Genomic DNA, 26,281 nt, shown 5'->3' on the forward strand with positions numbered 1-26,281 from the left:
AACCATACTCCTGGAATCAAAGATTCAGGGATACAGCCTGTTCTATACACAAATTTGGTTTTGCTTGCCTGGAATAGAATCAGACGTCTCTTCTAACTTTAACTACTAAGTGGCCAGCTGGCAAAACAAAGGCTTCAGCTCAAAATCTCATAATTAAACAAAGACTCATAAATATGCAGTTAAGGTACTAGTAGTCTTAAACCTCCAAACTGTATGAAAAATAAAGGATAAATATGAGAGAGGGATCTTAACATTTCCAAATACTGCACCTTTTTACAATTACAGTCTTGTCAATCAGAGTGAAATCCATCACCCTTAAATCAGGAGTGAGTATTGAGGCACACAGAAGCAACACAAGTAACCTTTAATCTCAGTAATCTGAATAACAGTTGGTGACCACACAATAGGCTATGGGTTGACCCAAGTCTTGCATAGAAAGAAATATATTCCTATGGTTAGTTAAGATAATTAACACTGTTGTTTGACCTACTGGGAAAAATGCTCTATCTCAGCATACACTGATCTTAATGTCACTTTTACTAATTCAGGACTCTTACACCTAATTAAATAAAGATATGTTTTATGTATAATATTGTATCTCAAGAACATCTTCTTGGTTGCTGTAATACTTGGATCAATGCAAGCCGATAGGAGGGTAAACTTAAAGTTGCTTTCAGTAGTTTTGCTCTGAGTAATCCAGAAAACATATTATTCACCTTCAACGTAGTGCAACTGTTGCAAAGGACCTGTTATTATAGAATCATAGAATATGCTGAGTTGGAAAGGATCCATCTGGATCATCTAGTCCAACAGCTGTCCCTGTGCAGGACACTCCAAATTTCAGAACATGTGCCTGAGCGCATTGTACAAATGCTTCCTAAAGTCAAACAGGTTGGTGCTGTGACCACTTTGCTGGGGAACCTGTTACAATGCCCAACCAACCTCTGGGTGAAGAATCTCTTTCCTTATGTCCAATTAAAACCTTCTACTACTCAGCTCCATGCCATTTCCCAAAGTCCTGTCACTGGCCATGTGAGTGAAGAGATGGGTACTTCCTTTTCCCCTCATGAGGATGGAGAAGGCCTCAAAGAGATTTCCCAGGCTGAGCAGAAAAAGTAACCTGAGCCACTCCTCATACATCTTCCCCTCAAGGCCCTTCACCATCTTTGTGACCCTTTGGACACTCTCTAACAGTTTAGTATCTCTCTTATATTGTGATACTCCAAACCAGCCCCCAGCACTCAAGGTGAGGCTGTCCCAGCTCAGAGCAGAGCAGGACAATCCCCTCCCTTGCCCAGCTGGCCATGCTGTGCCTGATGCACCCCAGGACAGGGTTGGCCCTCCTGGCTGCCAGGGCACTGCTGACCCATGTTCAACTTGCCAGGAACCCCAGGTCCCTTACTGCAGGGCTGCCTCTGCTGCATCTCATTGTCCAATCTGCATACAAAACCAGGGTTGCCCTGTACCAGGTGCAGAATTAAACTCTTGCAATTAAACTACATAAGAAACACACTCCACTTTTTAATCTTCAGGACCTTATATGGAAGATACATGTTAGGAGACTTAATTTTTTGCAGTTGTGACAAAACATATGTATATTAATACAGTTGCCTGCCCGAAATCATGCCATTTCAGAGACATCTCATGAAAATGTTGCTTTTCTTCCAGGTTCATTATGAATTCTCACAAACTACTGAGACCCATGATTATTATGTTTATGTCAACCACTTTAGCTAAGTGGTAGCCTGCAGCTCTTACTGCAAATGAATAGAAATAATTTCTAAAATCACACTTTGTCTTGTCTGAAGTTTCCACGCATTCTCTATAATTACAGAAATAAGTTTATTCACACAAATGTTACAGAGAAAGAATGCCCCACTGGTTCTTCTATAATACTATGGTTTCCAAAACTTCTAAAATAACCTTTATAGAAGCAATGGAAGATCATTGCTTTTAAAGGAAGCTCACCATTTATTATGGACAATTCCATTCTCTTTACCATTCTGGACTACTTATGTAGGACTAGCTATTGCTGTGATAGATGGTAAAGCAATTTCTCTCCTATAGCATATAGTTAGGACAAACCTAATTATAGATTTTTTAATGCAGTACCTCTACTGTCACAAAGGTATGACAGGCTAACAGGGATACACTGAGACAATAATATTTTGAGTTGATTTAAATTTAACACCCATTTTTCACTGTGAGGAATACAGCATGAGCATTTGTAGTTTAATTTTTTTTTTTGGTCATCCTCAAAAATGTGGTAATTGTAAATATATGGCAAATTGGTTGAAGAAACTGAATGTTGAAGAACATGGGAACTATAAAGTCATTTATGCATTAAAAATTATACTACCATTTTAGGGTATATAAGAAAAGAGTTAGTTTAACTAAAATTACACAGGGACACTACTGCTAGTATATCTATTCTCAAGCCACAGAGAAATAACATCAGTGTTTATAGTTTTAGCAGTGCAGTTACCTTCAGACTTCCAAGTAAGAATGTCATGAGAATGCAAATGACTTTGTTTCAGATGCTTAGGAATTCTGTTTCTAAGGAAAAGTTTTATTGAGAAAAAGTATGCTTTATATTTGGACTAAGCCAGAAATCAGCCTGCTTGTAAATCCTAGGCCACTATATGCAAAAAACGTTGAATCTTTTTCCCATCTAGATTTTTGTGCTTCCAGTCAAGTTTTTAAAAGATCTGAAAACAGAAAACAAGACTAAAAAGAGTCTGTTTCATTAGGCAATCTAGAAATTTGAGATGCATGCCCTTGGTTTAAGTCAAGAGGTCTAGATGATTGCCTTCTTCAGATCACAAATGAGACTAATCCAGGAACTATCTACTCTATTTCATTTACTTCAGGACTGCTTCTTGCTCAGAAAAGAAAATCAAAGAGAAAAGAAATAGAGAGGAAAGCTTCCCCCCCCACCCCCCAAGAAAAAAAAAAAAAAAAAAGCAGTTGAAAATACTAGAAAGCCAACAACACATCAAGTTTACATAGATTTTAAGGTCACTGTGCAATGAAACATGAATCTACACTCAACTGTTTTTGAGACTTAGGTGTGCTCAGAACCTAACAGAGATGGTGAAAAAGTCCTCGCCTTCATCAACCAGCAGCCTACACGTAGTTTAAAAGAATAAAGTCTGATGTAGACAGAGTAAGTAATTTAACAGAAGCAATGATAGAGCATCAGTGTATAAATAAAAGCACCAAAGTAATAAAAAAACAAATTAGGATGCAAATAAATTGATTGAATGACCAAGAGATCTCCACACGCTGTGAAGTGAAGGGTCAAAAATCCCCATTTGTTACAAATTTTCATTGGTAACAAATAAGGAAAGCTAACATCCAAGGAGATGTAGCAGCTTGCTTAGTCCTAAAGGAAAAATGGCAGTATTTTTCACTTTAGTGCCTCATCTACTGCCATACAGGTTTCTGATTTACAGGGAGCAATAATCCTCAAAGATAATGTAATTTGATTGATAGACCTTGAAAACTTTGATGTATCTAAATTAAAAGCTACAACATTACTTTATACTTGGTGCTTCAAATCAGATATACTACTGCAGCTACAGAGAACAGTTCAAAAACAAAATAAAATCCTTCAAAAGAACCCCAAGGGAGCAGCATAAAGTGAGAAAATAATATTTAGGTTATACATGTCTCCCCCTTCCACTCCCACCCCCTCCAAAAAAAACCCAAAACCCAACAGTAAAGGAAATCTGAAAATAGATGAATAAAATAAAGACCCTAAAATTACACAAGTATGGAGGAGGAGAGGGAGTGAGCATGTGAGAGAGATCTGAGGAGGGAGTCATGAGGAGAGGGGCTGAGGCAGGGCTTCTTTCCTTACTTGGCACAAGCCACTGATGCACATGTCCAGGGATTCAGTGTAGCACCGTGTCCCATCCAGAACTTTTGGCGCCAGCTCCACAACCAGAGCTGTTCCTCTGGCTTGACACTTCAGTGAGCATGGGTTGTCAGGGTCATTAGAGATGGGGAGCCACTCATACAACTGCCCTTGGTACTTGACATCGTTGTGAGCAGAGCACTGCTGGGCACGAAAATCACCTGCTTCTGGTGGGCAGTCCTGCAGAAAAGAAGGAGAAGAAGATCAACAGGCCTATTCAGGACTGCCAGTTGCAGTATCATGCAGCTGGCGGTGTTCCACAGCTGCCAGATGGAGACAGTTTCTGCTTAGACAAAAAAGACACATAATTCAACAGATGATTATACCTTTCTTTCTTCTTTCCATGAAAGTATTGAAAGAACACCAAGACCATATGTAAATGGGAAATAAGAAATGCACTGTACATGTCTTAACCACAGCCTTGTGGTTAAGCAAAAGAGGGTCACCATGCTCTTGTTGGAACTCATTCTACTTGTGCACATATGTGGAGAAACGTGTGCACAGCCACTCTGTTCCACACAGGTTTTACCCTTTGTTTGAGGAGAGACAAAAAAGAACTATGTGATTTTGTTCTTTATTTAAGCTCTTGCCACTAGCTTTTTTTCTTTTTGCCTCAGTGACATAAATCAATTGCTGTGGCCAAATGAATCAGAAGCATTTGATACATATTTGCATTTCTTTAAGCTAAGATTTCATAGTTTACAGGGACTTCCAACTGAGAAGATCTTAAAAAAAACAATACCTTTTTTAATTCTTCAGGAGATTTGTGAGACATATAAATCTAACTCTGAAGTCAGTCTACCAATATAAAAAATAAAGACCACTCCTACTGCATAAAGTACATTGTTGACAAGATTTTTAGGCTTTTCTTACCCACATATATTTTCTTGCTGCTACTTAGCACTGAAGAACATTAGACAGGTTCTCAAGAGAACAAGAAGAGCTTTAAAATCATGAGTCTTCAGGCAAAATAAACATGAGTTCTTTTTGTTTCCTTTCCAGTATTTGATCCTTGAAGAATGATATTTGAAGTCTTCTTTTGCTAGCAACCATAAAAGCTAGGGATTCACTAGGGTTTTCTTAGAAGTAACTTGAATTTCTCGCATAATTACAGGAATGCAGGAGCGAAGCTTTACAAAAAACATTAAACATCATAAGAACTGAGACAAAAAAAAAGCAAACATTGGCAGAATGACTACCTCAGATTATTAAGATCCATGGAGTCCTCCACCTTACTGCCGTAAGGAGATCTGCTCCTGGATGGTATCTGGTAAAATACCCGATGAAATGAACAGTTGTTCCCCCTCTGCTTGAGGACTATAACATTTTTTTAATCCTAAATCACAGGCAATCCTATGTGTTGATGGCAGGCTTCATATGAAAAGTGTTTGATGTATGCACGATCACATAACTAGACAATAGACTTATAGGATATTTGTATCTTCTGTTTGCCCTCAAACTACTTCTTCCTATTAGACAATCATTAATGAAAATAAGTCTGGCTTATTCCCAGACTTCTTATGCTCCCAGTCTTACTGCTGTCGAGGCAAAATATCTCTTCTTAGAATTAAATAGTCACCTATGTTTCTCAGATCGATTCTTATCCCTTCATTCACTAACAGTTTTCTGCATTTTTTTAAAAGGGCAAACTATTACAGCTTTGGATATGAAAGACATGGAGGCTGCATGTCACTTTTTGACATGAATGGATCATTTTTTATTATTAAAATCTAAAATAAAATCTGTGTTAAAAACTAAGCTTTCTAATCTCCTCTCAAAGGAACATGGCAGTCTTGGCTATGAATTTGTCATTTGTAAGCCCTTGGCTTGAACCCAGGTTAGCCCTTCTGGCCTCTCATTCACTGTTGGAATGTGATTATGGCTATTTTATTTGAATGTTGAATAATCTTGGGTCGCAACTTCCAAACCTTTTTTGTTGTGGACTATGCACACATACAAGCTGTGGCCTTAGCCACAGATTGTCATCTAATTTTCTTTGTACCATGTGAGGAAATTTTCAATTAATTCGCTTTGTGTTCGAGTCTGATGCACCCCAAAAGTAAAGGGTCAAACTCTAGTCAAAAGTTCTGTGATCTTAGTAGAGGGCAATAGCTTTCCTGTTACAAAAGGTTCAATGGAGTAAGGCATAAGAGAAAAAAATGATGTGGGTTAAATCTAACTCTAGAGAAATATGTATCAAAGAGTAATAACCCAGAGCTTGTTTTTCCTTTTTGAAAGTGGAGGTTGAAAGTCAAAGCCTGTAACTGGTATTTTACTGCCGGAGAACTCAGTTTTTCTATCAATATAATACAGAAGATTAAAAAAAAATGTTGCAAGTATTTCAGTTTGATTTTAAAATATAAAGAAAATCTGAGGGGCAATCAGGGTCTTTTTATGATCTGGGCAAATTTTTGATACAAGACAAAGTTTGGACACTGAAGCAAGCAGAAAAATATGTGGGGAATTCATTATTCCTCTACAGCTCTGTAATTAGAGAAAAAGTGGTCTTTATGTTCTGCTCTTATACAAAGGATGAACAATAAGATAGTTACAGCTTGACCCAAGATCTGCTTTAGTTCTATTTTCAAACAAGAAAAGAAGAACACAGTGGCCTTATTTCCTACCACAAAATCTTCTGGTGCCTACCCTTCTGTGATTTTTTCTGTCTGTAAATGAATACAGTCAGGTCTATTGGTTTGGCAGATACCCAAGCCAAGGCTCGGTTGCAGAAATCCAAGCCAGCTCTCTAGTTTGGCTCAAGCTTGGCTCTACCTTCAGAACTTCCTGGCTTGTAACAGCTTTATTTTTACAAAGAGAAAAAGGCCCAATAAAGCACAGGACATACAGAATTCATAATCCTGCTTTGTACAGAACTCAATACTAGGTTTGTTGTGTTGGATTTTACTTCTTAATCAAAGAAATAAAAAACATTCTTCAACATAACAAGCCTTCAGGACACGGCAGGTGACCAGGACTGATGTTAAATACTTCCACTCTTTGATACTGTGGTCAAAACAAAACAATGGATTTAAATAGCAGAGCTTGTGTTTAAAAAAGTTTTCGTATGAAACTTGAAGCAATTAAGAATACATGCAAGCAGTCAGAAACACAGACATACATACATATCTTGGCACACAGATGTGAAAAAAGGTCACAGCCTGTCACATAAACTTTTCTCCTGCTGAAATCCTGAATCTTAAATTTACCTGAAGGCATTGGAGATGTCTTTCCCTCAGGAAGAATCTTTTCTTCTGCTTAAAAAAGCACAAGTACTTCCATGTTCAAGTATAATACTTACACAAGCTGTATAACATTTTTTTTATGCCAAAATGGACAGTGTTGAGAAAATCTGTGGTCTGAATTCTAAACATTTCTCATTTTTAGAAGGAGGTCACTGAGACTGAAAATATAGGAACAGCACAAAACTTAGCACATCCACTTTTTTTTCAACTTAAATTTACTGTTTTTGTTTGTATTATATGTCAGTGGAGCTCAGAGCCTCTTTGTGCTGACATTTGTGCAACATATGATCAAAGCCCAATATAAGTTCTCAGCCTATAAATAAGTATTCTATTTGCTGAAACAGAAGATAAGATAAAACCAGTGGGGTATTTTGCATATATTTTCAAGTAAATTGCTATTTTCTTCTAAACACTTTGCACACCTTTAGATAAGGCCACTTGCTGTTCTGAGGCAGTCTTGCTGTGCCTTACTTCTGCTGGCTCCTGGACAAGAGAAACTATAGACTAAGTCCAAAAAGTTTTCTTGAAAAAGATCAGCCTGCTTTTGGTACTTGCATGACGGTTTAGGGGAAGGGGACCCTCTATGGCTACCAGCTAGCACTGCTCCATTGGCCTGAGTGAAGTTACATATTGGTCCAGCTAAGGGTCTGATTCTGGGAGCTGTGTAACAGTATGCAGCTTGTCTACCTGCACAACAGATTGACAGGCACTTTGAGACAGCCAGAAATCATGGGCCAAGTCAGTGTAGCAGTGAGCACGAGGCAGTGTATCTCTGCATGGGCTATGTGGTTCTGTGAGGAATTTAGCTAACCACATCTGCATGGCCTGTGTTTGGCCTGGAGCATGTGGCAGCCCTGGTATCTGGCCATAAAACTACTACAGTCCTGCTTCAGGTTATTCCAATTTTGGTACTATAGCCAAGTCTTAACAGTTTTGTTTTCTTTTAGAAAATATCTATGGGCCCCTGCAGATATGAGGAACTGCTGCCATTGCACTCCTTGAAGAATCAGAAAGAACTAATAAACTTGAAAGTTTAATCTAGATCCATTTATCTTCAAACTTCCCATTCATGAAGACCTTTCAGGGATGAAAAAATTCCAGTGAATAGGAAACAACTGTTCCTCCTTTAATTCTGTGAGTCCTAGGTGGGTCTTTTATGGCTTTTAGCTCACAAAGGTTCATGAGATATTACTGAAACACTGAGCCCGTGCTGGATACCTAAAATCCCTATTCATCCTGTCAGGTCAAGATTTCCTGTACAGCAATGAAAATATATAAAATTTTAAAGGTGATCAGAAACTCCTTTGATCTGTGAAACCCATTTTAAAATATACACAGGAGTTTCATCCTCACTTCTTAGGCATATAATGCGGTCCATATTATTATGGCTTCATTTTCTTCCTCACATCGATTTTCTTTTTTTTTTTAAACTTGACCTCCTATTTTACCCTATTGTAATTCATAAGGTCGATGGAGTTTTGCCATGTTTGAATCCCATTCAAAACAATTTCCATTAATCAACAATCCACTGGAAAAGATAAGATGAATCCCAGATGTCCCTTGATGGTGACAGGTAGATCAGATTTCACAGGACAAAAGAGGGTCAGACTTTTTAAAGTTTACTTAGTGGGTGAAATGTAGAAGATCCTATCTAAGCAGTGATAGGTGGAAACAGTTGAGGAACTTTAAAACAGTTTACAATATATGTGCTTGTATATTTGCAGAGGCCAAGAATGATTTACTATACCTGGAGCTCTTCCTCTGTACAAAAAATGACTAACAACTGGACTACTCTGTGCAGCATCTGACAGAACAGCTTATTGAACCAGTTCCATGAAGTACTCACGGTGCTGCAGCTGCACTAATTTCCCTACCAAGAAAGAAAACCTGAAGTCCTCAAGTAGGGGCTTGTCTAAGACCAAATAAGAATTTTAGATAAAAACACAGGGACTTAGGAGATCTAGGGATTTAAGAGAAACTTCCCTCAGCCTTGAAGCTTTGTTGAGCGCCCTGCTTGAAGTACCTTTTGTGCAGCCACATTTTTCAATAGCCTACTCCCATGAACTTAGAAATAACTTAGGGTCATACTTAGTTGCTTAGATTGAGAGGGGCTCATATTAAAGCTTTCTCTAAGAACTCCAAGACATTGCAATATCTGACAGAGATAAGCTTGAGAAAAATAATAGGAACAAAGAAAATGGGGAAATATCAGCAAATAAACATGGCATGGAGATGAGAGCTAAAATTGTCAGTGAACTACAAATGCAAAGTTCCATTAAAATTTGTCATCATAAATATTTATAAAATAATTTTTTCAGCAAAATAATGTCTTTTTTTGGAAGTATGATCCCATTTTGTCAAATCGTTCAATATGCAGCCTTCTGTGTAATTTTAATTTCTTTTTTTGTCCATCTCTTTTAAGTGTTAAAACAAGCATTTAAATTAGATACAGTAAGTTTATTTTCAGCATGAAAATTTCCAAGAACTTCAGTCAAAAACTAATATAAATACATAATATTAAAGCATATTTTCCTAAAGGCATTGAGGGTGCCATATTATCAAAGAGCTCAAAAATGAACTGTTCAAAAAAAAAAAAAATCAGAAATACTGAATTTAAAACTCTTATTTACCCAGAGTCCTGACAAGTCATGAAATATTACTGTAAGGGAAGCAATTCAGGTTATTTGGGCAACAAAGTTTCTTTTTACATTCAGATTAACTGGACACAATGTGGGGGTTTTTGTTCTATTTTTTAATTGTCACAGATTCACAGTTCTGCTTGCTGAAAAGATTGCAAATCCAGACATCCAAGCTTCTGTCATTTGCTAGATACTAAAAGCACTTGTTTCAAAGTATGAAGAAATAATTTCTAGATGACACACTGAGGTTTTAAAATGCAGCCAATCAGAAATAAGATGGAAGTTATAAAAATCTAGTAGTTTGAAGAACAGACTGTAGTCCCAATAAATTATCTGAGTTTAGAATTTTCAATTCAAAATTAAATTTGCATAAAACAAATTGTGTGTTAGTAAGGAGATATGTGCCTATAATTTGTTTAATATTTTTTTTTTATATTTTACTGCAAAATGTAAATTGGGAGGTTCAATTGCAAAATGGCATTTCAGTCACCACTGGGTTGAAAAATTAAACTCTGCTAATCATTCTTGTAGGTCTGATAATATCTCCTTGGGGATGATACTTCTCATACACATAAGCCAGTGCTTCTGAGAATTATGTACTTATATGGAAGTTTAGGTTTGACATTTTCCAGGCTGAGGTTTAGAGCATGGAAAGAAGATTGTGTTATTTTGTAGAAAGTAAGATGAACAACACTGGTACTGGTGTATACAAAATGCAGCATGAGCTGATAAGAAACAGGGATGGAAGTAGCTTGTCTGAATGCAAGCCAGAAAATGGGGGATGACATTACAGCTGGTACTTCAGCCAAGTGAAGAAAGTGAGGTATATATTAAAACAGTTGCAGGTGGTGTTTACAAGCTTTGGTTGCCTGACTAATGGGACAATCTACAAATTTTATCTTAGGCTTAACAGAAACCTTGTTGAAGGAGCTAGTAATGTTGTGCAGCTTCAGTGTCAGTCTCATCTTTTTTTTTCTTTTTCTTTCTCTCCTTTTTTTTTGATTCAGAAAGCAATGCAATGAAAGGAAAAATACCAGGGAAAATAAAAATGTTTTCAGTCACAAGAAGAATTCTGATAATTGAGAAGAAGGCATAAAGACAGTACATATTCCAACAAACAAATTTCAGAGTGATTTTCATGTAAATGAAGGGAAGAGAAAGCAGAAGACGGCAGACTGGCAGAAGGACTATAAAAGAGAAAGGGCATATGAGGTGGTATGACAGCTTGGTATAAAAGCTGGAGAGCACCTGGCAACCAATAATGCACATAGAAGAAGGAAAAAAAGGGTGTTCTAGCTTAGGGAAAAAAATAAGGAAAGAGAACAAGTAAAAAAGTCCTACTCAAAGTTTGGAATTATATTTGTTTATTTTGCATAATGTTCAGTACAACAACCCAGAAAGTTGCAAAAACATGTTTTCATTGCATTCAGACTGATTTTCTAAAGAAAAACAAATTACTCCTTCTCTCCCTCCCATGATTATATTCCAAAATGGCTGGAAATATGCTTAAATCCATGTGAATAAAAATAAGAAGAAAAGCAGATGCAATTCAACCCTAAATCATCTTCAGATTCTCTCATTCCTTCTTTTACTATTTACACATGTGGCTTTATAATCCTTCCAGTTTCTGATCATCAACAGACAATGCAAGTGGCAAATATACTGAACTGGATTTACTGTTTTAAGGACTGTTCAGAAACTTTATAGACAGCAGTATCAGTCTTTGCTACAGAGCTTAATTATGCTCTGTAGCAAATTTGCTATTATGCAAAATTATTCATCATCTCTGGAATAATTAAAATAGGTAAATGGGACGACAGGCATGCCATTCTTTCCCCTTGCCTCTCTTCTTCTTTATCTCATTTTTTCCCCTTCTGTAATTTAATTTTGGGACGAATTAAAACCAGCTGTAACAAAATCTTGCAAATGATAGTGCCTATAAAATGTATTCATTGCCAGACTCCAAAACTATTCTTCCAATTCTCCAACTTCACATTTCAAATAATTTGCTTTTAGTATATATGATTACCCATTCTTTCCTGCAAGAGGAGGGTCATTAAAAAAACACATCAGTTCACAGAAAGGCAGCTTGCAAAAAAACAAAAATACTGGTTATTTTATGAAATAAAATAGTGGTTATTTTATCATTCCTCAAGCTATGCACAAGATAATGGTAATGAAAGATTGGAATGGGGGGATTTGATCTCTTTTGCCTTCAAAGACTGTCATGTAACAGATGAAAATATAGGTCTCATGATCCTGTAATTTCCATTTTCTTAATTTTCAGTGTCTTTTTGGATGAAATCTTGAAAGGCAAAATCTGAGTTAACAAAAATACACACAATATTGTGGACTTTTCCTAGTGCAGAATTTCACAAGCTTCATTAAGTTATGAGCCTAATGAACTGTTTTCAAGATCTAATTTGTGTGTATGCAGAAAAAATTTGTGTATGTAGATCCAATTTGTGTGTGTGTGTGTGGAGACAAAAAAGCAGACTTCATTAATGACAAAGTACATGATTTAATTTTTTGTTTTACTATTCTGAAAGAGACAGAGTATATTTCAGTGTTACAGCTGCACAATTCAATAACAGAATGGATTTTAGAGATGCAAGTCTGGGGTTCCTAAATAGCTTTAGATTTACACTGCACAAGCCATTCTTTACGGTCCCCCCAAAACCAGTTTGAAATCGTAAAACCAGTCCTGGGTCTTCATATTTCAGAGGAAAAACTGCCACTGATTTCAGCACAGTAAAGTTGAAAGCTTGAAGGCTTCATTTTGGATTATTTGGTATGAAATAATTGAGTTCTGCAGCTGTATGCCTCACTTCTAGAGTCAGTATTGCCAAATAAAAGATACGTAAAGGAATTGCCTGACAAAACTATGCGAGGTTTTATTTTGAAGGAAAATTGTTCAGGTGCACATTTGCAAAGCAGAACCTAAGCTAAAAATAACATCTAAAGAAATATTACTTATCCTGGAAAGTCAGTGATTCCAAAATAAGGGTTACAACCCAGCTAAAGCCCCAGCCTTTCATCAGAGTGATCCAGGAACATAATGGCAGGAGAGCAGGATGTACTCGGTCTCACTGCTCTTTACATGCACAACGCCAAATAAGACACAGAAAGACTCAATGTGCATGCAATGCCTAACCAAAACAAAACAAATGGGTTTCGTTGTCGTCCAATTATTTTTTTAATTAGCCTTTAGCGGTATCTATTTGTTCCTTCCCTCTTTTCTTTTTCTTCTTTTTTTTCCTTTTTGTTTTTTTTTGTGTCACAGGGCAGAGCTATGGCCTGCAACTGGACTAGCAAAAATCAAACTTCCCATTCCTTACACAGAGGTAGTGTAGCCGAAATTTCTCAGAGGAAAATTGGACTGCTAATCTGCCAGCAAATCTATTTATTAACTACACCAGTTTCTGTCAGCTAGGGAAGGTGAAGGCTAGACTGATGAGGTATTTCAGGAACTCAAATGATACAATCAGAAAAAATTTCAGAGGAATCACAGAATTACAGAATATTCTGCATTGGAAGGGGCTCACAGGGATTATCAAAGCCCAGCTCCTAAAGAACTGAGAGCAATTTTACTGCACAGGAGACTACAGCTCAGATAGAAGCAGTTTTTTTCATTGTGAACTGTGGTCTATTGAAGAAAATATAAGCTAAATATGAGCAAATATATTCCTTTTTTTTAAAGTTAAACTTTTAAACTTTTTAAACAAAGCATGTATTGAAAGGCTTCTGAATATGTCCCTATCAGGCATGAGAAAGCTTGGCCCGGTGTACGTTTGATTTCATTTTCCATCTTTACTGGTAAAACTGACATTTCTCCATGTAACTTGAGAGCCTTTACTATTCTTGGCACCCAATAAAACTTTCCATATGAAAGCCTCTATTTCAATTTTCAACAGTGAAAACACACTTTCACTTTGTTGAGACAGAAGTTGAAGTTTCTTACTTTATTGTATTGAAAACTATATTTGCCACATATTTAAAAAACCAGCAAGAGCCTTTGGAAATGCCAAAACACTGATACAGGCTATGTAAAACTGCTTTTATAAGACACACAACAGAATTAAAATGCTGTGAGGGCAGAAGTGAACAGAAATATACAGACTCATAGAATTGCAGATCTTCTACTAACTTGTCTTCAATTCTTAACAGCTTAATCCTCCAGCCTGACAGACTAACCAACGTGAACCAGCTGGTTACCAAAGCCCTACTGGGAACACAAGATGTCTTGATTCTGCAGGAGAGGTTGTAAAGAGCAACCATGAAGTTTCATTGACTCTCTATTTATGATGGCTGTGAATGCAATCCCTTCCAGACAGTTTTAGCATCAGGCTATGCTGTAATCTCTCCACATTTCAAGAAACTGGCAAAGGTTTGCCTATGGTTTTGGGTTCTGTGGTATGAAAACGGTTTAGATAGCTACAAGATTCTCACTATCACTTCACCAAATTATCTGCAGTAATATGGACACGATTATCATATGAGATGAATTGTATCACATCAAAGATATACTTGACTTACCACATTGCTGCACGTCCTGTACCGGATGTTTCGCCCTTCACAGGTCCTGTGTCCAAAAATTAAAAACAAAACCAAAAACATTAATAGCTGAATATAAAAAGCCAACACATAATGTTTACTGTGTCATTAACTTCCCCATAAGTATTTTTAATCACCTACTCCCCTACCAGCCCTCTTCCCCAAAGTAAAAAGTTATCTGTCCCTATTGAGGTAAGAAATCTACAGCTCCTTAGTTTCCTACTTTCTAGAAGGTAGCATCAGCTCGTAAATGGGATTAGAAGTGAGAATACTGACTTTAGCTGAAAAACAACATCTGAATGACTTGAATAATGTCTTGTGTCTCCATGTAATTCCTAATGATTTCACAAGGGCATAGCTCTGCGTCTACCTGGGCACACACTCCAGCACTGGCACAGTCTTAGCAGGCAGGCTTTGTCTTCTGGGGAACAACTGGGCTCCAGGATGAAGGAACTACGCTTGCAGCAGCATGAACTCAAGTATAGTTTGGGTTTGAAGGGGCCACCTACTTCAAATCCCACTGCCATTGACAGGAATACCTTTCACTAGGCCAGATTGTGCAAAGCCCCATTCAACCTGGCCTTGAACACTTTCAGGGATGGGACATGCAAAGCTTCTCCTGACAACTTGTTTCAGTGCCTGACCACTCTCAGGTTAAAAAAAAAAAAAAAAAATTGACTTAAACCTCCTCTCATTCAGTTTAGATTTCCCCTCTTTCAGGCTAGTGTGATATAGCTTTTTCCCATTTTGATATGAGGGAAGAAGGAGAACATAAAGCTTCCCCTCAATTCACTGGTGCAGAACAGCATTCAAAGAGCAGCTGGGCCCAGTGAGGTCAAGGAGAGCACATAGACTGATGTGTGCTCTCCTCCTTTTGTCTCACAGCAGACCTATACCAGCCTTGATGCTGGCAGGGTTCCTAAAAGAAAGCTCAACAGCCAGGTACCTTCTTAGCAGTCAGCAGCATGTACTCTGAGCATGTGACCTTAGGTGAAACTTCAGGTATTTTTTGAGTCCAGACAGTATACTCTGCCAAGGCCCTCATGCAAATCAGAATGCAGAGTCTGGCTTTTAAAATATATGCTTCAAAAGAACAGAATTCCTAACATTTTAAATTTCTTAATTTCACAACTTTCTCCCCTCCCCCTTCTTTTTTTTTGGCCACAACTTAACAAGCACACATTCCTTCAGGAATAAATGCTTACCAATCCTGATTCTTAAAATCCAAATAATTTTGAACTATCCAAGGGAAAGGACAGCAGCATCTGCACTGATTTTTCTTCACTTAAAAAAAATTATTTTTAAAGCAGAGAAACTTTTCCCATACTGAGTTAACTCTAAAATTAATTGAACAAGTTTTCTTTAAGTTATTGAAGTCATCCTCTCTGTCTTCATTATCCACAAGACTTAATTGTGAAATTCATCCAGGAGTCATTTACACACCACAGTTGTCTAAATGACCACAAGAGGAGACAAACAAGTAAATAAACTTCATCATATTTTCAGAATAAATCTAAGCGGAAAGATAACATTTTCTGTCATGTAGGATTTGGCATATAAAATTATATTAAAAGCATAACCGAAATATCACTAATCACTATCACTATCACTAATTCAGTGATTTTGTAGCACTGCATATTTAACTTCAATGAATTCTTATCTCAACCATGCACAGAAGTGAAAAATGTGCACAGTGTACCTACCAGTAGAAAAAAATTGGTTTGGGCAGTACAATAACAAAAATTATATTCATAATAGACTATGAAATAAAAAACCCAACTAAAAAACCCAGTAACAACAACAAAACACCCCAGCAACACTCCCACCCACACTATTCCAGTCATTCCCAAGCAATATAGGCAAGCTTGGAAAAATACTATGGAAACCTGCTTATACTGCATTCAATAAAGGTACTTTGCTAATGATAGATAGTAAATAAAGAGGTAAATTATGCAGAATGCAGGCAGTCCTAGTGCAGGCCTCATTTACCACACTGAACAGCTTGTTCATGAGGCTTGATACCGGCCCCATGTGTCTCTCAGAAATGCCACACAAACCATCAAACATTACTTTGCTTAACACAGACTTGCTATTAGCACAATTTCTATTACTGTAACTGATTAATCTTAGAACCACTGAACTTCTAGGAAAACTTTAGCTTCCTTTCTATCATTTGCCTCTCAGTTTCTTCTTCTTTTCATGGTTTCTTCATATTATCTGTTTTGAAATAAAAAAAAAAAAAACAACTACTTACTTCTCACTTATTCTCTGTGTTAGGGAAAATAATAGGTTCTTTCATTAGATGTATGAAAAAACAATTATTCCATTATTTTATTCCATTTTTCTTCTTCTGGCTAACGGCCAGGGATGTTCAGATAAAATGAGCAATTCTGGATGCAGCTAGCGCTCTTATGATTCATGAAGACTAGGAAACACTCTTGGAAAATTCCCCTTGTTTCCTCAGAAAGAACATTCTTTGGAGCTTGGTTGTTTAAACTCAGTAGTTTCCTAGGTATCACCCATCAGCCAAAAGCAGGTAACAGCTTTCAGCCTTACATGATATATTTTCACAATAGATTTGCATAGTAGTTTGTGTTTCAGATCTACCCTACCTCAGGACAGTATTTCAGATTCTCTTAAGCACAAGCAACTACTTTGGAATTCAAACTCATGGGATTTGCACGCATATCTCAGCATGGACACTGTGCAGAATTCCACAGCACTGAGCCTTCAGCATGCAAGGAAGGATCATGGCAGACTACTGAGCCCATGTTGTGAGATACAGCCATCATTTATCCTCTGATCTCTTCAGGATATAAATGGCAACTCCTACAAACAAGGAGTACGCACAGCCAGCAGGAAAACTCAGAAGTCAACCGATATGCCTAGTTCATCTTGAAGAGCACAGAAAGAGTGGGAGAAGTAAGCAGTACTTCAGCTGTCTCTATTATCTACACCGCAGGGGATTTTTCAGTGGAAAAAGGTAGCTGAGGGTTTGGCTTGACAGGGAATTATTATCATGTGAATATGAAAGAAAAGCAAGCTGTTGGGAATTATGTTTCATTCCTTAAACTTAGTCACTTGTTTCCAGTAAAGTTTCTGAAAGAGGTTAACAACTTTTAATATATTAAAATATTCTCTTCTCTTAATGTAAACAACCCAAACCCCTGGTATTTATTTCTCCAGGCTCCAGTTTGTAGGCAGACTTAGTTCAAGTCCCCCCCTCAAAGGCCTCAAGTAGATGTGTATTTGTGCTCAGCTAGAGTTAGAAGCCTTGCAAAAATCCATGCCAGAATGAACAGCAACCCCCTGCCAAAGCTGCCTTTATCAGTAATTACCAAAGACTATGAAGAGATTTTCAGAGAAGGACCTCATCAACTGCCACTCTCAGCAGTCATCAGACTTTGAATTGCTTTACTTAAGAAACAAGTCTGCACATAAACAAGCAACTATGAGCTATGGGTGGATTATTTTTGTGCATATGAATTTTGATGCAGCTATTCACTACAGGGTCTGGAAGTTGATGAAATGTTGAATAATCTCCACTACTTTATTTTCACAACCCTTGATAGACACACTTCTGGGACAGATTCTGGTTTCTGCATTGTACTTGTGATATAAATATGCTGTGGGTCTGTCTTTTCCCATGAGATCTTAGTCTGGCTGTGGCATGAAGCCAGGCTACACACATGGGGGTAACATCATCTTGCATCTCCCTTTCTTCACACTGTTGCTCTCCGCTCTTTCCCAAATCTGGCACAGTGTTATGACCCCCTGTCATCCTCAATACAATTTGTTTGTGCTTCTCTGAGGAATAGTCAGTCTCTTTTACTCACCCAGCATACCCCTTTTCCTGTAAAGGAATTGAGAAGGAGGGCCCTGAACACCAAAGTGTTGTTATGAGCAAGAAAGACGCATCAGGAGGGAACTGACTTTAAGAAGTTTACCTTTTGAAACTATTTGGTCAGGTCTGCTAAACTCATGTCTAAATCACTCAGTTGACAATAATTTGCAAAGAATTTAAAATATTTTTCCACATCCTTTTGTTCACATGATGCCTTAAGTTTTAGCTGTCATATTTTCCAGATTCTGTAGTGCATTAGTATACAACTCTGAACTACATATAAAGTGTTAGCAAGTTCTCAGTTTAGTCAGACAAAACAATCCTTTTCCAGCCTGAGAACCAAGGACACCTTTGCAACCTCAGGCCCAAAAAGTGTCAACAACAGCAAATTGAGGAGAGCGGTCTGGGAGGATAGGACTTCATAACCTGAAGCTGTAATTGGACAATTAACCCTAATATGTAAATGGACCAAAACTTATAAAAGTGTCAAAACTCGACTCATGAGCAGTTGTCCATCTTGGATGTAGTCACGGCTGGGCTCTTGTATGGCCCAAGGTGTATGCTTTGAAGGTGTTTTTAATAAATATCTTTATTCCTTTAACACTGTCTAGCCTCTGCTCTAGGTAGCCTCTAAAGGCATCACACAAGCACTTTCCTGCCACCGTGGATTGTTGAGATGCACTGGTATGTTTTGCCATGCATATGTAGAAATCTTTCACTCTCTGTGTTTAGAAAACTGTCTCCTACAAGTTCCTGCATGTTGAAATGTGAAATACAAGAAGAGTTACACAAATAGTTAACTTTGAGACAAGAAAAGTGGGCATGGATGCACAAGCCAAATTTCCCTGGCAGGTTTAGTTACAGATCATATAAATGTTCTTACTTCTGCAATCAAAAAACAAACGGGAAAATACAACTTCAGTCACTACACGCAGAAAATCAGCAAGGCAAATAAAAGCATGTGTAGTAATATGGGGCCACAAAAGGCAAACTTTTCTCATAAATAACGTTTCCATAACCTTGGTATTAGGCAATCAATAATTCTGATGTAACTGCTGTTATTATACTTAGCATCAGTGGCCCCACGTGCACCTTATGAGGCTCAATAAGGCCAAGCACAAGATCCTGCATGGCAGCAATCTCCACTATAAGTACAGACTAAGTGATGAATTGATCAACAGCAGAGAAGGGGTTGGGGATACTGGTGGATGAAAAATTAAGTATCAGCTGACAACGAGCACTTGCAGTCCAGGAAGCCAATTTTATCCTGGGCTGCATAGAGGGGAGTGCGGCCACCAGGTCAAGGGAGATGATTCTCTCCCTCCACTGTGCTCTCATGAGACCCCATCTGGGTCACTGGAGTGCTGTGTTCAGGTCTGTGTCCTCAGCAACAGACAGAACCTGAGCTGTGCGAGCATATCTGGGTCACAAAAATAATGGGCTGAAACACCTCTCCTATGAAGAAAGATTGGGAATGTGAATGTTACAGATGGGTTCACAAGGGGAAAGTCATGTTTAACTAAATTTCCTTACATAACAAGGCCTGCCATCTCATTGACTAGTAGATTTATTTTTATTAGAATTCAGCAAAGCTTTTGATACAGTTTGCATGGTATCCTTCTGGTAAATTTTAATTTTCAAGTTTTTCTTTGTCTTATTCCCAGTCACTGATTGTTGTTTTCTAAGTAACAGCTGGCATTAAATGCTATGCCCTAAACTCACAAAAATATGACAGGATAGTCCACTTAAAATAGCAAAGATCCAATTTAAGAAAAAAAAAGGAAAATACAAAGAAAAAACCTGTCAGGTGCTTTCAGGGTACTGTTCATTTTCAGCAGTTAGTCTCACATCTGTTTTCATCACCACAGTATTTATTATTTTCTTAATAATATTTTAAGAAGTGTCTTTAACTTTAGATTTGCACATATAAAATGTATTGCAGATATACAGAAAGCAATTACAGTTGTGAATGTTTTTCACAATGCAAGAAAGGCAGAAAAGCAAAAATTAAAAAAAAAACAAAACCTTTCAGTAAAACAAGGATGAGACGTCTCTTCACATTCGAAGTGGAAATAACTACAATATAAAATCTCACCTGCTGTGCTATATCACAAATATACCATATAGAACATAATGCAGGCCAAAAGTACTAACATCCCAAATGTGAACACTCTAGAAATCGGAGCAGGATCCAGGTTTTGCAGCTGGTCTTTGTAAAACAAATGTGCTGAACAGGATGGCAAGCTCTGCCTTCTCTCAGGAAGTCTGCATGTGTGTTAACCTCCCTCCACTGAAATTTCTTGTGTACAATCTAGTGCTCCAGTCTTTAGAGAATCACATAAGTTTCTTACTGGAATTAAGGCTTACAAAAACTCTATATCATGCAAACGTCTGACTGATTTAATTCTTTTTGATTTAAGTTCAGGAACAGATTTATCAAAAGACGTATGAATAGCCAAGAGCTCTTCCAGTGAACCTGGACATATGAACAGTATATCACCTGAGTGAGGGCTTCACAGACATTTTGTTTCGTAGGCCACTTCTCAATAGGGAGATGCATCTGTGGAGCCCATATCCATCACTCACCTGTAACTGCAATGCTGATTACTGTTCATTCTACTACACGCTGGTTTTTCACCCAAAACACCAATACATATCATCACTGTGTCAGGTCTAACAAAGGGTTCCATAAGAAAACTACACTAGGAAAGCATTTTCTACAATTTTAGATACTTCAGTGAGGCACTGAAGCCAGAAATTAGGACAGCCAGCACAGTGTGTCTAACTGGTTTTCTGAAGACCATCAGCAGTCACTCCATACTGATTTACACTGTGTGAAATTTGCAGCTTCTTATACTGCAGACATGTTGACTCAGACAGGTTGCTTGCTGCTTCTGCCATTATAAAGAGTTAGAGCTGTAATCTCTCTCAAAAAATTTGGAATCATTTCTTCATCACATACAACCAGAGAATGGTTTCAAAATTCTCATAATTACAGTATTCACTAATTGCAGAGTAAACAGAATAATAAAATTCCTTTTAAAATGCTGCTAGGGGGCACAGACTTAACTAGAAGCACTTACAAATTAAAGAAACAAAAAAATTTTTCCAGCTATTTAGAATCATACACTATATCATGGAGGATGTTCTTTACACAGTAAATTATCTAGAAGTATCAACTGAAGCAGAAGTATCAAATTCAGGTATCCTGAGGGTCTTTGAAGGAAGCAATGTACTACACTAGTATACAGATACAGTTTTATACAAGGTAATGAAAAACATCCTCCTAAATAATTTCATAGTGCAGGTCACCTAAGAATTTTATGACTTTGACTGTACTCTTCATGAGTGACGTGGTATGCTTCAACAGAATGCCATTTATTTTTGGGGATGTATTCAAAAACTTTGATAGCATTTGTGCACAAATATTCTGCTCTTTATTCCACAGACCTTGAACTAGAAAAGGGCTTATTCTCAAGTATTTAAACTTATCATTTTGAAAAATATACGAACATTTAATAAATGTTCTAAAGCCTAATCTGGCTTATTTAGTAGTGCCAGGATAGACAAGACTGCATTTATATCATTACACAGTAATTACAGTAATACATGTTGGCTTCTATCTGTCAAAGAAGCAACCCCCAACCTACATAACTGCACCATTGTAATTTTCACTCAGAAAGTTTAAAGGACCTTTTATCAGTGTTAGATGTGAAAAACTTCAGAATCTCTGGGAATCAAAGCCCCTGAGACAGACGACTCTGTCAATGCAGCCTGAAAATAAGGGTCACAGCCACTTGCTGGGACTACATTCCAAATTCAGTAGTGAAGCAGCAACAGTAGCTAATATTTTGGTATCAAAGTTGTATACAGATGAAAGTTAAAACAGTATCTTTTCAAATATGCAGTATTTGATGGATCCTGTTTTCAATGCCAGTCAGAAATGTTATTTATTAACGGTTTCTTATTCACTTATTTAACTTTGAACTAACATGAATAACATGCATCTATTCCATCACTGTCTGACAAAACCATTTGATGTTGGATTTGTAAATCAACAATATATGAGATCAAAATTAGAAAATATTACTCCTTAATGAAAAAAATGTAATTTATTTTAGGCCCCTTCTGTCTTATGAGAAATGCACAAATCATAAAATAGACCTAATTTTAGCAAATTTAGCTAGTTTATTAAACCTGACCTTCAAAAATATGTCTTGGTTGTTATTTTATGTGCCGAGTCAAATGCCAATAAAGCCGAGAGTTATTTATGCAGATTTACTGTTTTCACTCTGCAGAATGCAACAGCAATGTGCTGAACAACTAAGCAAGTGAATCACTTGATCTAACTTAGCAGGCCAAACTGGCAAAAAGGCTATTTCATATTTCTGGTTCCCCTGCATAACCAAAAGGCAGTCATCAGATGAAGAAAGAAAGAGAGGTATTTCAAAAGGAGAGAGAAATATGTTCCAGTAAGTGACACAGACAGTATGAAGCATAGGAACAATGCTGGGATTAACTCCCTCACGTTTGTTCCATCTTTTGTTTTAATTTGTGCTTTTCTTCATTTGTTTGTTTTGTCCTATTGATGTTTTCATTTTTGTTTTTTTCTTTTTAATCTCAGACACTTTTATACTGAGGGAAATTGTCATGAAAATGTTAATGCTGAACTTCTTCTGCTACCAAACATAAACCCCTCACTTAATGGTGGAAAATCTTCACTCTGTTCAGAAGTTTACACATTATTTCCCAGAGATAAGGGTGATGATATCAAGTTTTGGCCCTTGAGCTCAGCTCCGGTAACCTTGGGACTCCATAACTATCTCAGCACTCTGCTGTATGCTCAAACTATTCTCTGCCACATGTTTTTTCATAAACAGAAGCAACAGTAATGAAGGGTTTCTATACAGTTTAATGAATAGACCACATATCTATGAAAAAACAGTTTTCAAATCTCTAGGACACGCTTGTCTTTTGCTACATGCAGCCTAACTTTAAAAGAAAGTGATGGTGAATTTGGAAGATGATGAGAAAAAGAATCACAATTATCTTCTTGCCAAGCCTAGACAGAGCAAAATGGTCTCACTATTACTGTAGTACTCAGCAATGTGTAAAAAGTACAATTCCAGAAAAACACAGAATATTTTTAGATCAGTATGGGTGAACAAGTGAATAAGAGAATTTATAATTTCTTTTACAATTTGAAAATGTATCCCAGTACAGGAAATAAATACGCATGAATTTCAGAAATCTAATTCAGATATTTATTATTACTCTGTTTTAGTTTGCTTGAATCAATACGGACACATATTAAAACCTGGATGGAAGATATCTGAGTTATTATCAATCTCTTTGCTAGAAGACAAATGCCAGCAGTGCTGGGCAATCAACTCTTACTTGCTGCAACAAATAAGGGTTGTATTCTAAGCAAGAGGGCAAAGCCCATAATGCAGTGCCTCTCTAACTATATTTCCATAATCTCTGTATCCAAAGCAGCCAATACCTAACAAAACCTGGTTCCCTGTAGAAGCTCAAGTGCTGGTAGTGCTCAAGTGCTCAAGAAAAATAGGAGTGGTCAATCGTTCTTCTCTGTAAAGGTTTTCTTGAGTAGTGCTGCATGGCAGATCATCAAAAAAAATAAGGAAACAGAAAGGAAAACATTCTAAAATGATAAAAATAGTTACCCCTCCACCTAATATATAATTAGTCAAGGAGGTTCACCTTCAAGTGAGTTGAGGCAAAACCCAGTAACATTTAAAGGGGTTCTGTCCTTTTGTGTAAATAACAACAATATCAGAAGTTATAAAGAGTTAATGTGAATAAAGAGCATGAAAAGTGTAATCTTTTGAGCTTTGGTAGTCTAATTTATAAAATTGTATTTTCCTGGGGTGTATTCTGCCCTTGGAGTGACCCAGTGCTTGCTGTCAGCATGAGGACATAAAACTGACTTGGGCTTACAACCCCTGTCTGCTTGTGTGACTGGCATGTGTATTTATATCACTAGCATAATGTCCTTAGCAAAATCAGAATCAGTTGTTCTGATGAAATGTACTGCCAAACAGCCACTAACCTGAAATTTCTGCTATTTAAAACAAAAGAATACAGAATTTTTCACTGACACTTTCCATTCTTTCATCACAGCTGTGAAGGACTAACGCAAAACATGTTCCCAAAACAAACAACACAAGCACGAACATAACTTTGGCAAATAAAAGCTGGAAAGAAAGCTGGTTTCCTTTATTTAGCTATATATATTAATGGTGTTTAGGAATGGGCAATTAGTCTTTGCATTTTTTCAAAGCTGATGCACCAAGCTCTTTCTATTCATGTGATGCTCTGAAAGTCATCTCATACAGAACTAAAAGATACAAGGCATTATAAGCATTCCTCCCAGGATGAGAAATATTTAGGATTAATTTGTTCCAATTTGTTCTAAATGTGTTGCCAGTTTTCATCTGCCAGAAGAATCTACTATATTCCTTCAAGCTGCAGTGAAATTACACACAACAAATAAACTGTACTGACCAAGAAATTGTCTCTCAGAGATGGATATTCTGGTCAAGCCTTGACAGCTTTGAAATACTCCTGTGAATTTAGTTGGAAAGCTTTGATGAGTTTCTTTACCTTGCTCCCACTCTGACTTAGCAGCTTAAAATGCTTGCTTAGCAGAAAAATTAATCATTTAAACCCTTTACGTAATTAACAATTGCACGTAGACTAGGAAAAATGAAAAACTATTGCACATTTGAGAGAGTGCTAATGCCAGGACAAAAGTTACTATTTATGATTTATTGCTACTGGCTACCAAATGCCACACACCTAATTAACTCCCCACTTCCTATCCCAGAAATTGGAGGTTTCCATGTCTGAATGGGTCATAGTTGGTGGTTGGTGTCTTAAGGCAGGAAGCATTGCTTGTGTCCTGAAGGGACAGTGGAAAGGTCACGTATGAAACCTAATTTTGTGTGATTTATGAGGTTATTCCCTGTTCCACTCATTAAGGTTCAGGGTCATACTGAAGAGCAAAAGAGTCAAAGGGAGTCCAGAAGAAATTATTTTTACTCACATTGTCACATATTGTGACAACTGCTACTACTATTTGGAACTCCAAGATTGCCCTCTAGAACCTACAGAGACAGTTCTCATGAGGGAGGAAAGAAAGCACCTATTGCTCAGAGTCCCCAGATCTCCTGGTACGTCTGGCTTCATGTTTACATTAAAATAACAAACTGACAGTCATTTATTTTTTTAAGTATGGAAAATGATATACTGTGATTAAAATTAGGTTCCTATCTCTGAAATTTCACATTTTGAGGTGAATGCAACTGGCCTCAAACTAACTGGCCATGAAACAACTGGCCATGAAACTAACAAGGTATTAGAATCTGGTCAATTTTTTTTTTTTTAATCCATGGGAATGCAATAGCAAAGTACTGGTTTTCCACTTATTTCAACAGATGCCTTTGCCTATCTTTTCTTCCAGCAGACTTTTGCGCACAGTAAACTCAATAAATGGGGCTACTAAGAGATTGTTCAGAGATAAAGCTAAAATACACAATATCCTATTCTGGTGTTATGTTCAATGCCTCGTGCTGTTTCCTGTCTTCACTAAACAACATCACATATTAAAGTGTCAGACAGAGGAAATTATTTGGACTGTATGATCACTGTTTGTTATATTAACATCAGTTTTACAAGAACGTGAATAAAAATATGAAAGAAAGTATGCAGGATGGAAAATTGTATTAGATTTTTTTATCCTACAATATATAAGGTATCAGAAATGGCAATAAGCCTAAAAGGTTGGGTCTGGAGTTTCCCTTCATATTATTTATCAGAAATCTGTTAATATTTATCACATATACCATGTTTACTGCAGGTAAATTTTTTTCCTCAAGTAGATAGAAATAATATTTGCTAGAAATATTTTGCAGATAAAACTTACATAAAGTACAGAATGGAAAAGATGCCAAAGAGTTGTTCTTTTTCCATTGCAAGCTAGTAACTGGGCAGGAATAAAATCTCAGATGCCTGACTGAATACCCAGAATTCATCTTTGTACCAGACCATTTTATCTCTGTTG

General features: G+C 37.1%; 1 protein-coding gene across 1 annotated transcript in view; it reads right to left on the reverse strand.

The window, feature by feature from the left end:
• ADAMTSL1 (ADAMTS like 1) overlaps positions 1-26,281 on the reverse strand; it is a 401,766-nt gene that overhangs the window by 140,450 nt on the left and 235,035 nt on the right. Inside the window, exons 4-5 of the mRNA XM_066568995.1 lie at positions 14,337-14,382; positions 3,863-4,099 (exon numbers count right to left, since the gene is read on the reverse strand). Of these exons, the coding sequence (XP_066425092.1) occupies positions 3,863-4,099; positions 14,337-14,382 (283 nt within the window). The remainder of the gene's footprint in view (positions 1-3,862; positions 4,100-14,336; positions 14,383-26,281) is intronic.

This window comes from Molothrus aeneus, chromosome Z, assembly GCF_037042795.1.
Source record: "Molothrus aeneus isolate 106 chromosome Z, BPBGC_Maene_1.0, whole genome shotgun sequence".
Taxonomy (NCBI): Eukaryota; Metazoa; Chordata; class Aves; order Passeriformes; family Icteridae; genus Molothrus; species Molothrus aeneus.